Source organism: Plasmodium gonderi (genome assembly GCF_002157705.1).
Source record: "Plasmodium gonderi DNA, contig: Chr02, whole genome shotgun sequence".
NCBI classification, from domain to species: Eukaryota; Apicomplexa; class Aconoidasida; order Haemosporida; family Plasmodiidae; genus Plasmodium; species Plasmodium gonderi.
The window spans coordinates 755,574-768,627 of record NW_021628926.1 but is presented as its reverse complement, the minus strand read 5'-3'; the positions used below and the strand labels follow the sequence as shown (position 1 = coordinate 768,627).

Sequence of the window (13,054 nt, the reverse complement as noted above, 5' to 3'; positions counted from 1 at the left end):
ATCCCTTCGAGGTCAAAATATATTCAATGTGGCCTTTCTGGGATCCATCCTTTTTCCATGTCCCTATAAAATGAAAAAAGAATGATGCTTTGAATAACTGGAAAAGTTGGTCATTTCGATTTATTTGGATGATCATGATATAAAAAAATGTAGACATACACGTGCACATGTGCATGTATTTATATCTCCCATCTTTTGATACGCAAATTTTCGAATTACGTATAAACAAATCTATTGTATCTGGCCCTTTCGTCCGATCTCTGTAAGCTTGTTCCGTTTTTCTTCCTTTCCTCCAAAATTTGCTTTTCCCTGAACTTCACATACTTGAGGGGAGGGGTGAGGGCATGCAAGTGCAATTATGTATGTGTATGGATGCATATCTAGTTATGTATAAGTACGGATGCATGTGTACATGCTTGTATTTATAATGTGTATCATCCACTGCCACCCCTTACGTGTGCGAGTTTATAATGGATGTTCTACGTCATGCAGTTTTTTTCGATTTTTCATTTCTCCCTTTACGTACTTCAAAATTTTCATATTTCTTCAAGCATCTTCTCATTTCAATCATCAAGTCTTTGCATTTTAATATTGTCCATAACCTTCCAACCGAGCATTCCACGTATTCGTCAATTTCGGCCCTGCCATGAAAGAAGTCAAGTAAAATATGGATACATGATGCATAAGTACAACGTTTGTATAAATATACACAAAAGAGGGGTCATATTCTCGTTGGGATTTTTTAGCCTATCATGTATGTATCCATTTTTACCTGCATTTATCTCGTAACTCCCGAGCTAATATTTTTTGAGCTTCTTTCTTTTCCTTTTGTTCAATCACTACAAGATTAGAAGAAGTGCACACAAATATAATGAGATGTTTTGATGACACTTATGGGAGAGGAATAGGTTTATGTACAATGTCTAACCCCATAATAGAATTAATTCTATAACTCCAGGTAAGAAGGCAATTCATTCGAGTACATAACATAACCCCCGTGGGTGTACGAATTTAACAATGCAAAGTTATCTTACGTGTGGCTTCCTTTATTTCAAAATATGGGATTCTGTTGTTCCTGTTATTTTCTATAAAATCTTCTGGTAATGATTTTTCAAAATTTTCTTTTATTTCTTCATCATAGTTGTTCTTTATTTCCTTTTGATCTTCTGATCTTCTTATGGGGGTCCATATTTTTCTCATTTTATTATTACATAATGATTCAAGCTATTAATTGTATATTTTTTTTTTAATGCCTATTCCCACGTCGTGTAGGCATAAATATGTAGTGGTATCTTACCAGTGCATGCAACACATGAATAGAATTTTTTTTTTTTGAAATTCCTAAATGAGGTGCTATTTGTATGTATTCTCAGCTCGTATTTTTTTTTTTTTTTTTTTTTTTTTTTTTTTTTTTTTTTTTTTTTTTTTTTTTTTTTTTTTGGGCTTTACACAGTGTACACTGAAACTTAATTGGATACTTCCTAGGAAATAAAATCCTAAATTTATTCATACGAAAATGTTTCGCACAAAGTTACGCGTTTTATGCATAACATTATGTGAATTGCAATTTGTTTGATATTGTTATGCGTATGTCCGTTCTTACATATGCCTTCTTTATCTCTATAACAGTACGTTCATTCGCACAAGGGGATGAAGAATCCGATCAAATAAGCTTTTGCATTCTTAAGGATGCTCTTAGAATATTCAAAAAGTAAGGAAGCAATTAAATTATTATTTCAATTTTAATTAAAAAACTTTGAACGTTGTTAGAGAGTAAAACATAAAAAAAAAAAAAAAAAAAAAAAGAAAGGAAGGAAGCCTTATTATGTTGTACTGTATTATATTTTATTATGTTATATTATGTTACATTATTTTATTTTATTTTTTTAAATTCATTTTTAGTGGGATTTTGCTCCATTATGTATATTTTCATACGCACATTATCGTAGCTAGGTTTTGTCAGACTCACTTATTCATTAGGATTTTAAAAATTAGGAATTTTAAAATAAAAAAAAATGCTAACAAGGGTTTATTTTCAAAAAGATAAAAATTATGCATACACATTTGAACATAAATAAACATTCATATAGTTTTGCAAATATGGATAATTTTCTTTACAAAAAAAAATAAAATAAAATAATAAAGTGATAACAACAAATTTAATAATAATCATTAAAATGGCAGGACAATGAGATAATTCGATGGTTTACAAAAATTGTTTATACAAAAAAAATAAAGTAAAATGTATATTTATATGTATATATATATAAATATATATACGTATATGTCGACATAGTCACGTTAAAAAACTCGAACTTTTTCTTGATAACGTCCAAATGTGGACATAAAAAAGAACAAAACAAAACAACGTTTTTTAATTCAAAGTAATTTCGTTTTCCACTTTCCAGTGTATTATTCCTTTTATAATCCCCCCGAGGTTAACATTTTCGTAATTTATTCCTAGTGGGAGTCTCAAACATTTCCCAGTTCCAAATATTTTCAAGTTTGTTTTAACAACCCAATTTGGACATTCCTTGACATTGAATCATATATCTTCTTCTCCTCACATGTCTTTCATGAAATGACCCTTAATCTTCACACTTACCCATCGCACAAAGGCATATTAAACTGCGGAGCAATTTTGTTATACCTTTCTTTTATTTGAGGGTGATGCAAAACTACACCATTCAGCTGATTCCCTAGGGTTATCCAGTTGCTTCTAATATTATGGGGTCGTCCAAAAAGTTCTATTTTTAAATTTTGCGGACATAATCTCTCTATTAAGGTGTATATTTCATCTGGCTTTCTCGAAGTTTCTCTAACCTCAGACACGATAACATTACAATCGATATTTCTGTTGACTATTGGATTTCCTTTAACGCCAACTAAACAATGTTCCTTAGAATGATTCAACCAATGACCAGTTCTACCTGTTCTTATAATTCTCTGTAAATGATTTGTTTTAACCCACAATATTTCTTCTACCCTTTTATAGCCCCATATTTGTAAACATTCTCTTGCCAATTCCATAGCTCTTCCTGTGACCCATAGAAATATCATACCTTCATCTTGTATTAACTGTACAGGTAACAGTTTCATTTCATTATCTGTCATTGTGCCATATGGCAAATCCATATGAATATCCCATGGAGGATCTGCCATTACTACACTAACGTATTGATTAAATATGCTCAGATCAAAATTTCGTAAATCACATCGTATCCATTGAGGCCCGTATGTATTATCCTTTATACTAAAAATGCTAACATTATTTTCGGTTACATTTTCTTGATTACTAACTATTTTATCATCTTTATCAACCGCATAATGAACAAATTTACAGGTTTCTATATGTCTGCATGTATCTAAATAGGAACAATCTCCCAGTGACACATCTGTGTGTTCAGATATAATTTTCTTAAAGTGCACTTTATTACATTCTTTATTATGTTTCTGACAAACTTTTTTTGTCAAATACGGACATATAATTTTTACCGAATCATTTTTTTTTTGAAATTTTTTTATTCGCATTTCTTCTATCACAGTTGGTGCTTCGATAATGGAAAGGATATTTGTCTTTTCCTGTTTTATTTTTTTTTCCTTTGCTGTTGGTTCGTTCAGTAAATTTTCTAAATAGTTTATTTTCTTACGACCATTATTATTGTTGTTGTTATTAATATGGTCATTGTTACCGCTTTTGTCTCCACTTGGATTACATTCTCCATATTTGGATTCATGTTCCATTGTATAATTTTGATTATGTAATTCTTTTTTTTTCTTCTTATCATTTTCTTGTATCAATGAGCTGTACATGTTCCTGCTCACTCCATCTGCCGTTTCCACACTCCTGTGTTCATAAGGAATTTGTTTACCTATCATTTGTGAATCTACAATTTTTTGACTTGTTATGTGCATACTCGTGCTCTTTTTATGCTCGTCCCTCCCCATATAATTCAGTTTTGCATCGTTACTTGTTTTCATCCCATCAGCCACATGTCTGCTATTATTACCCTGTTGATATAAATATTTCGTCAGTAAATTCTTTATGTTTCTTATATAAATAACTTTTATTATAATACTTATTCCCACAATTTCTATATCTATACAACTATCCTCTAATTTTATTTCTTTATGTTTCTCTAATGATTTGTCTAATTTTTCCTGCGTTAATTCATTATGATTTATGTCATCTTGATTTCCCCCTCTGCAATTATTTGACATATATGTAAGTACATTATTTAGAGTATTTATTTTCAACAATTTTATGCTTTTTCGATTTCTGTTTTTTATTTCTCGAAGAATTTCAACAGACGTTATGGACGTATTCATCATGAATTGATTTTCATTTGCTTTCCCACATATATGTAATAACAACTTACATATATATATTAACAAAACTGAACTATCGTTTATTTCTATGTTATTTAGATCAGTTAATAATTCGTACGAAATATTACTCATAACCGCGTTTACATTTTTTTCTCTTTTCATGTTATAATCTACATCTTCTTTATACATATGTTCATTCGATGAATGGAAACTTTGTGAAATTTTACTTGTATTGGAGAAGTCTCTTCTGGAGTTTTCCTTCAGGGTGTTCATCCGTTGTAAGTCATCTTGGTTATTCCTTTCATTGAATGCATGGTCATTTTTATTCCTCATGCGATATTTTTTACTTTCGTGTGTATCATATAATGGTTCTTTCATTTCCTTTTTTACATGTTCACTGTGCTCATCACATTTTGTGTAATTTTCTCGGTGCCATCGATCGTTCTTCTTATAATTTAACTTATTATAGTTACTTATGCTACTATTATCACGGGGACCTCCTCTCTTTGCCTGTTTATTCCGTTCTTCATCTTCATGGTGATTTTCATCCCTTCTAAATCCATACTCGTTTTTGTGCAAGAAAAATTTATTCTCCTTATCGCTTTTGCGTTTATAACTGTTTTCTTCATTTTCTGCTTCCCTTTTTCGTTCTCCAAAATTTTGTTCCTTTTTTTCCGCCAAATTGCTGTCATTTATATTTATGTTTCCAAGTAGTTCTCTTTTTCTTTTCAAATACCTTTCCCTTGCCAACGACATTTTATTGTTTTTTTCTTTTCCGTATAAAACCTTCCCACTTTTCTCTCCCTATGTTCCTTAAGCGTGTTCCACACATGAATTATGTGCAAGTATGCATAAATATATGTACATACATAAAAACATATACTCATGCATATATGCATGCATATTCATAAACGTGTGCATATGTATTATACATATGTACAAAGTGCATTCATACATATGTAACATACATATGAAACATACATGCACACATAACCTGCCGGTAGTGTTACATGTATTTGTTACGCATATTTCTCAAGTTCGAAAATAGAAATTTAAATTATGACTTTCTTTCTTTTTTCTACCTTAATTTTGCCTTCTCATTCCTCCAGCATTTTTTCGCCTTTTATATTTTGCACGCACGTTATGTACATATGCAGTATATGTGCGCATGTATGTACGCATGTATGTATGCATATATGTATGTATGCATATATGTATGCATGTATGTTGCATATATGTTGCATGTATGTTGCAAGTAAGTCGCATGTATGTCCTATGTATTACACATGTATGTCGCATGTAGTTGCATGTATGTCGTATGTAGTCGCATGTATGTCGTATGTAGTCGCATGTATGTCGCATTTATGTCGCATATATATATAAAATATATATAAAATATATATACCTATGAGTTTTCATTTTTTTTATTTTTTTCGCAGCCCCCTTTGCATAATATAAAAGCATATACATGCATCATATATATAAATATTTATATTTTGCAGAAAAAAATTAGCACATCTTAAGTGATGTTTTGATATCTTTTTTTTTTTTTTTTGTTTTTTTTACATGAACTATATGTAAAAAGGCATAACTTGTTTCATTCAAAAGGAAGTAAAAAAAAGGAAGCGAGAAAAATGTAATTTGTTGTGCCTTCGAAGAAGACTTCTTGAAAGAGTTCACATATAGAAAGGTAAAAAAACATTATATATGGTACAAAAAAGTAAAATTTTATCCTTTTTTCTTTTCTCTTTTTTTCCTTTTTCTTTTTTTCCTTTTTCTTTTTTTCCTTTTTCTTTCTTTTTTTTTTTTTTTTTTCTTTTTTTTTCTCTCTATATTTTGTCACCATTACTATTCATTTATACCCATAAATCATGTGATAGAAAAAAGAAAAAAATTCATATTATAATAACATCTTTATAATTACCCACGTACTTTCCTTGTGTTTTGTAGGATTATAAGTAAACATATTTAAGTTTTCCATTTTTTTTAATCTACAAATGCTTCATGCAATTTTGTGCGATTGTAAGTTTTTACAAGTTTATTTATTCCTTTGAAGGAATACGCATAAAACACTTACAAAGTTATATGGGCACATTAAAATATATCTGTGGTGCTTTATTAGACCACCACATTTACGTGTTCTTTTCATGAAAAAAATTTTTAAAAAATGGAAAAAGAACTATACGCACGTATACACGGAATATGTGATGCATGGATGTCGCCTACTCTTTAACGAAAAAAAAAAAAAAAAATATATATATATATATATATATATACATAAATATATATATATATTCATAAATTCACAATTCACAGTTTGCACAGAAAGTCCTATTCAGGCTAGAACAAAATGAAACGGACATACCTCCTCGTAAAGGGGTCATGCTCACACAATCCCTTAAAAATCAATGTCGGTCTTAATCGGAATTCTGATATCCTTCAACCTATTAAACATTTTCTTTTTTTTCTTTAAATTCTTCATTTTTTTACTCGCATTTTTTTTCATGCGCACTTGCTGCGGGGTAACATAGTTCTTGTATTTTACATTTTCATAAAGAACTCTTCCTTTAAAACATTCTTCAAATATTTTAATAATGTGCAGTGTGAACTTGGGTCCAATCTCTACTAACTTTTGCTTATTAACATTATTAGAATCTGCTAAGGTTATGGGCATTATTTGATAGTGTCTAAAGTATATTAAATTATTCACGTGCACAAAACTATAACAGTGGTCGTAAAAAGGCTTGCTTAATGGATGATAGTTGGGAGTTCCGAACACTTGAATAAAAACTTCTTTGATTAATTTCAAATGTTCTAATTGGTCAAAGGGTTTACTAAAAATTAAAAGGGGTCTTGAATATAATAAACAATTACCTGAAAATATTAAGCTGTGTAGTGGAATGTAATCTAATATCTCGAAATATAATGATGGTCCCGTTATATTTTTACATATCCATAAACAATACCGTCTTTTTTTTATATCAAAAAATATTATGTTATTACAATTTCTGCTGTAACTTATGTCACATAAGTCGCTTTTTCTGGCCTTTTTATTCCATTTGCTTTCCTTCTTATGATGTGGCAGCAACAACTTTAAATTTTCAATGAACGATCTGCAATTCTTTTTTTTTAGAGGAGACCTAACAATTAGGACTCTCTGTCTGTTTTTCCACAGTTGATTTTTTTGGATGTACGTTGCATCTTTGAGAAGGTATGGGTCTTTGTCTTCCTGACTTCCTTCTTCATCCTCACCCTCTTTTTCTTTATCCTCATTTTCTTCCTCATCTTCTTCTTCATCCTCGTCCTCATCTTCATCTTCTTCAACCTCATCTTCTTCTTCATCCTCATCTTCTTCAACCTCATCTTCTTCTTCATCCTCATCTTCTTCAACCTCATCTTCTTCTTCATCCTCATCTTCTTCATCCTCATCTTCTTCTTCATCCTCATCTTCTTCAACCTCATCTTCTTCTTCATCCTCATCTTCTTCTTCATCCTCATCTTCTTCTTCATCCTCATCTTCTTCTTCATCCTCATCTTCTTCATCCTCATCATCTTCTTCCTCTTCTTCCTCATTTGCTTCCTCTTTATCCTCACCTTTACCCTGCTTTTCACATTCCTCTTTCTCCTGTTCGTCGCGCAAACAATCCGTTTGCACCTCAACAATCTCATCTACATGTACATGAACATCTACACCACTGTCCTCCTGAAATAAGGCTCGTCTCTTCATCACAACCTGTTCATTATTATCCTCTACACTTTCTTTCCTTTTTTTATTATCATTCGTATCACAAATTGGTGATGTAAGTAATATGTTCTCGTCATGTTTCATTTCAATATTCTGGGATACTTTTATTCCTTCTTCTTTCAGTTCACTCATTTTTTTTTTTTTTTTGGGGGTGAAGGAAAGGGGGGTTGTCACAAATGAATAAAAATTTGTAATTCTACAAAATTATATCTTTTAAAAATAATTGCTCCCTTTTATATATTTTCTAATAAAAGGGTTTTATATATATATATATATATATATACCTCTACAGGAAAAATGAATTACCCGTTTTATTTTATTTTATTTTTATTTTTTTCCCCATATGTAGAAATATACAACATAGGCATACTAACGAATATAACAAAATCGTTTTTTCGATTCGTTAAAAAATGTAATTGCCAAATATCATGATTAAAACATTTTTAATATATTTCTCTCTTCAACTTTTTACCATTCAAGTATGCTAAAATAGGTTCTTCTTTTTTTTTTTTTTTTTTCCTTAAATTAATCCCACAAAAATAAGCTTTTCAGACTTGGCAAAAAATGCTGCACGAAAATAGCCTGAATGAATATGCAAATTTTCTCCTCTAAAATGATATGTGCTATTTAGATTTAAAGTTTAGTGTATTTTATATGCAACACTATAAATAAGTTTTGCATGCATACATATATACAACTTATAATAAAGTTAAAAAAATTTGTGGATCACATTATTATCCCCACATTGAGTAACATTAGCGTTAAAAATGTAAAATGTTTCCAAACCGTTGCATATGAGTAAGAAATAATAAAACGTGTAGCGAAAAAGCAAGGTCTTAAAATGCATAAGGTGTTATGTACATGAATGAATGTTTTGTACAGTTATAATTTTGGCACTTGAGGAGTTAGAGAATCTGTTGGTACATGCTATATATTATGCCGCCGCCCCCACACTCTCCATTTTGTGCACGATATTTTAGAAGAATTTTACTGATACGATAATTGGGAAATAAGAGCATCGACAAAAACACTGACATGAACATCAAACATTAGCATAAAAGGGAGTGCCTTTCCATGTGTATGCATACATATTACATGTATGCATATGTATTACGTCCTTATGCTTACATACCATCGTAAGGAAAAAAATAAAGTAGCACAAACAATCATTTTAATTGTTAAAAAAGAAGAGGCAAAACAAAAAGATCAAAAAGAAATGACATAATATATACCCCATTAAGATACTAACTTAAAGTGGGGTGCTTCAAACTAATTTTTTTTTTCTTTTTTTCAATTCCTCAGTTATACTATTATATCTTTGGATTTAAAAAAACATATAAAAACAAAATACAGCGTACTGCTGATCCCCAGGAATTGATAACTTGTTGAAAAAAAAAAAAAAAAAAAACAGGATAAACGTAAAATGGGAATAAATAAGTAGCTACAACTGGTAAATGATAAAAATAAGCAAATAAATAAGCAAATAAATAAGCAAATAAATAAGCAAATTAATAAGCAAATAAATAAGCAAATTAATAAGCAAATTAATAAGCAAATAAATAAACAAATAAATAGATAAATATATGTATAAATGATTACAAGTGTAAAAATAGTAGGAGGGGAAAAAAATAAAGATGCTTGAAAAAAACGACAGCTTTTTGAAATATTTATACAAGTAAATGATACTATAAAAATTAAAGGAAAGGTGAGAAAAAACCGATTGACTACGTAGAATATAAAACCCTGGGAAATGCTTTCCGTCCTTATCAATGAAACTAAACCAAATTACATTTATGGAATGAAGGATATTCTATGCTGAAATAAATATATTTTAGTCCATTTCGCAGCTTGTTTCTTTTTTTTCTTTTTTTTTTTTCTCGCCTCACTTTTTTAATAAGCATTACCCATGTACATAGATTTCAAAAAAGAAACATAAAATGAGTAATTTAAAAGAAGAACAAACATATCAGAGTTGTGAAAATGACATTACAAACGAAAAATCAACTTTGTCCAATGAGAAAAACTCAAAAGAAACAATACTGAAGAAGAAAATCACAAAAAAAGTGAGTTTCCACCTTGATGAGGACGAGACAAATGAAAAAAAGGAAGACATGCAAATTAATGATTCATATTTCAAAGGATATCAAATTGGCGAAATTTCCCATGCGAGCAGTGACAATGGGGGGCAGCATTATTGTAGGGAGAATGATTACATTCAGAATGCCACAAAAGTGGTAGACGAAAATTTGGACAGTTTCATGAAAAACAGTTCAGCGAAATGCACAGGTGATAGAATAAGTGAATATAACTGTTGGATGAAAGAAAATGTCCCAAATGGAAATTCAGGAATCTCCAACGAGCACATGATTCCCTACAACCAAGATATTGAGGATAAACTTTTCACCAACCAAGATAATCTACATAAACTCCCTTCGCCCCAGAACAACCTGAACGAATACAAAAACAAAGAGAAAGAACCAATTTACACTAAATATGATAAACGTGAATATTTGGGGAATGAAAAAAATGGTATGCTCTTAAAGGATGAGCTAACAGAAGACGAAGGAGATCAAACGATTTCCCATAAAAAGAATGGCAAAAAAGAAAAAAAAATAGAAATTAAAACAGAAGACACAAACTTCGAAAAATCGTACAACGAGAGTTTAAATAATTACAATTCTTCTTCCTTCGTTGATATACTAAACTCAATTCAAGGAAATTTAAATGGTACACCGAATGGAAACATAAATGGTATACTGAATGGAAACATAAATGGTATACTGAATGGAAACATAAATGGTATACGGAATGGAAACGTAAATGGTACACGGAGTGGAAGTGCACAAAATGAATATACCCCCAATGGTTTCCACATTAATGGAGAGAACAAAATGAAGAGTATAAATTACGAAAATGTAGATTTTACAGAAAATGTGGAATGCAATAACTTGCAATTGATTGCATGTATCCATTGTGGAGATAGCATAAAGGCTAATGCATCAAAAATGTGCAGTAATTGTATTTTACAAAATGTTGAAAGTAGTAGTATAAACATAAATAAGGACACGTATTTAATATACTACTGTCGTGAGTGTAAGAGATATCTACACAATAGATGGGTTTATTGTGAATTAGAAAGTAAAGAATTACTAGCTTTATGTTTAAAAAAAGTGAATAAATTAAAAAAATTAAAAATATTAGATGCTAAATTTTTATATACGGAACCACATAGTAAGAGAATCAAAATTCATTTGAGTGTTCAGGAAGAATTAATAAATAATTTTATCAGTGAAATGGAATTAATTTTACATTATGTAATCAAATATACACAGTGTGATGATTGTAAGAAAAAATATACACCTTACACATACAATACATGTGTATCAGTAAGGCAAAAAGTTGAACATAAAAAAACGTTACTATTTTTAGAAAGCTTATTATTAAAATGTAATATGAACGAAAATATTATTAACATTGTATCAAATCCTGATGGGTTAGATTTTCACTTTTTATCCAGAACAGATGCTTTAAAATTTTGTGATTTTATATTAAGCAAAACTATGTCAAAATGTAAAAATTCGAAGCATTTAATAAATCATGACGCAAATAATAATACCTATAATTATTTATACTCTTTTTCGATTGATATATGTCCTATATGCAAATATGATTTAATTTTTTTCCCCAAAGATTTATCCATTAAGTATGGAATCAAAAGTACTTTCTACCTATGTATACATGTATCTATATTCATTATACTAATTAACCCTTTCTGTTCTTCAAACAATGTGCATATATCTCAAGAACGATACAATAAACACCCCTTTCTGCCACTACTCAGTAAAGCAGATTCTAGAGTCTTCTTAATACTGAACGTGGAATACATTGACAATGATTCATACTCAAAAAATGAATGCAAAAATGGTGTTGTCAATGGAAAACTCCGTGGCAACAGCAATGGAAATGCACATCATGATGGAAATATAAAAGTTAATGGAAATATGAGAGGTGCACAAAAAGGAAGGGGAGAAATAAAAGAAATGGAAGAATGGGACTCAAATCTACCGAATGATAAAAACAATAACCTAAAAAGAAAAACAAAAAGCTCTACAAATACTAATAATATAGTATATGATTCCTCCGATGATGATTACCAATTGAATGATTACAACAATTCCCAAGCAGATACAAAAAGCTGCAAATCGTCCACAAGAAAAGTAAAGTTGGACAAACTGGTTTATGCATACGTTGAATTGTATGATGAATCTGAAGGAAATACAATTCTGACAAAAACATGTAATGCAAAACATTTGAAACCAGGAGATTACGTGAACGCATATGATTTAAGAAAACACACTTTTGATAATGATATAAGTTTATATCTGGAAAAAGATGATAATTACAGTATAATTATTATTGATAAAGTAAAATCAAAGGAAAGACAAAAAATAGAAAATGAATTACAAGTTCAAAATAACAATATTGAAACTATGAAAAATATTAATGATGAAGATATTTTCAAAAGGATCCTTTTGAATAATTGTAGAGATATGGAAAACATAACAATTCATTGAACAGTAAAATGAATATGTCTTGTACTTTAATTGTGTAATCTTACCGTTTATTCATTGTTCGCACTTTGGTATGTTTGTTATGTGTATATACCCATGTGTGGGAGTGAAAAAGGGGTATGCTGGGAACTTATGCTTTGATAAGTGTATAAATATTTATACTTTTTTTTTTTGCTATTTTATCGGCATAAAATAATATCCTCCTTCCCCTTGAAAGACAATGTTTTAGTTATTCATACAAAAATGTGCTTAAAAAATATGCATGTGCATATTCCCCGTCTTTCCATATGCACATGTGTGATAAATGTGTGGAAAATTCAGGAGTATGTACTTACATGCACATATACAACGTATTTGTGTTGTTATTGTGCGTACAACACTTCTGAATATGAATAATAGATTATTTTTT

General features: G+C 29.9%; 4 protein-coding genes across 4 annotated transcripts; 1 reads left to right on the top strand and 3 right to left on the bottom strand.

The window, feature by feature from the left end:
• Nucleotides 1-23: 23 nt before the first annotated feature.
• On the bottom strand, nt 24-1,200 carry PGO_021500 (hypothetical protein, conserved; the record flags this gene model as incomplete). Its single annotated transcript, XM_028685968.1, has 5 exons — nt 24-63; nt 220-323; nt 527-641; nt 773-839; nt 1,035-1,200. The coding sequence occupies 5 exons, from the start codon at nt 1,198-1,200 to the stop codon at nt 24-26; spliced, it is 492 nt and encodes a 163-aa protein (XP_028541769.1).
• A 1,401-nt stretch (nt 1,201-2,601) lies between these two features.
• On the bottom strand, nt 2,602-5,085 carry PGO_021490 (hypothetical protein, conserved; the record flags this gene model as incomplete). The annotated part of the gene is made up of 1 exon (XM_028685967.1): nt 2,602-5,085. The coding sequence occupies one exon, from the start codon at nt 5,083-5,085 to the stop codon at nt 2,602-2,604; it is 2,484 nt and encodes an 827-aa protein (XP_028541768.1).
• Nucleotides 5,086-6,727: 1,642 nt separating this feature from the next.
• PGO_021480 (hypothetical protein, conserved) lies at nt 6,728-8,206 on the bottom strand (the record flags this gene model as incomplete). Its single annotated transcript, XM_028685966.1, has 1 exon — nt 6,728-8,206. One exon carries the CDS (start codon nt 8,204-8,206, stop codon nt 6,728-6,730), a length of 1,479 nt encoding a protein of 492 aa, XP_028541767.1.
• Nucleotides 8,207-10,011: 1,805 nt separating this feature from the next.
• Nucleotides 10,012-12,648, top strand: PGO_021470 (60S ribosomal export protein NMD3; the record flags this gene model as incomplete). Its single annotated transcript, XM_028685965.1, has 1 exon — nt 10,012-12,648. The coding sequence occupies one exon, from the start codon at nt 10,012-10,014 to the stop codon at nt 12,646-12,648; it is 2,637 nt and encodes an 878-aa protein (XP_028541766.1).
• Between the last annotated feature and the right edge of the window lie 406 nt (nt 12,649-13,054).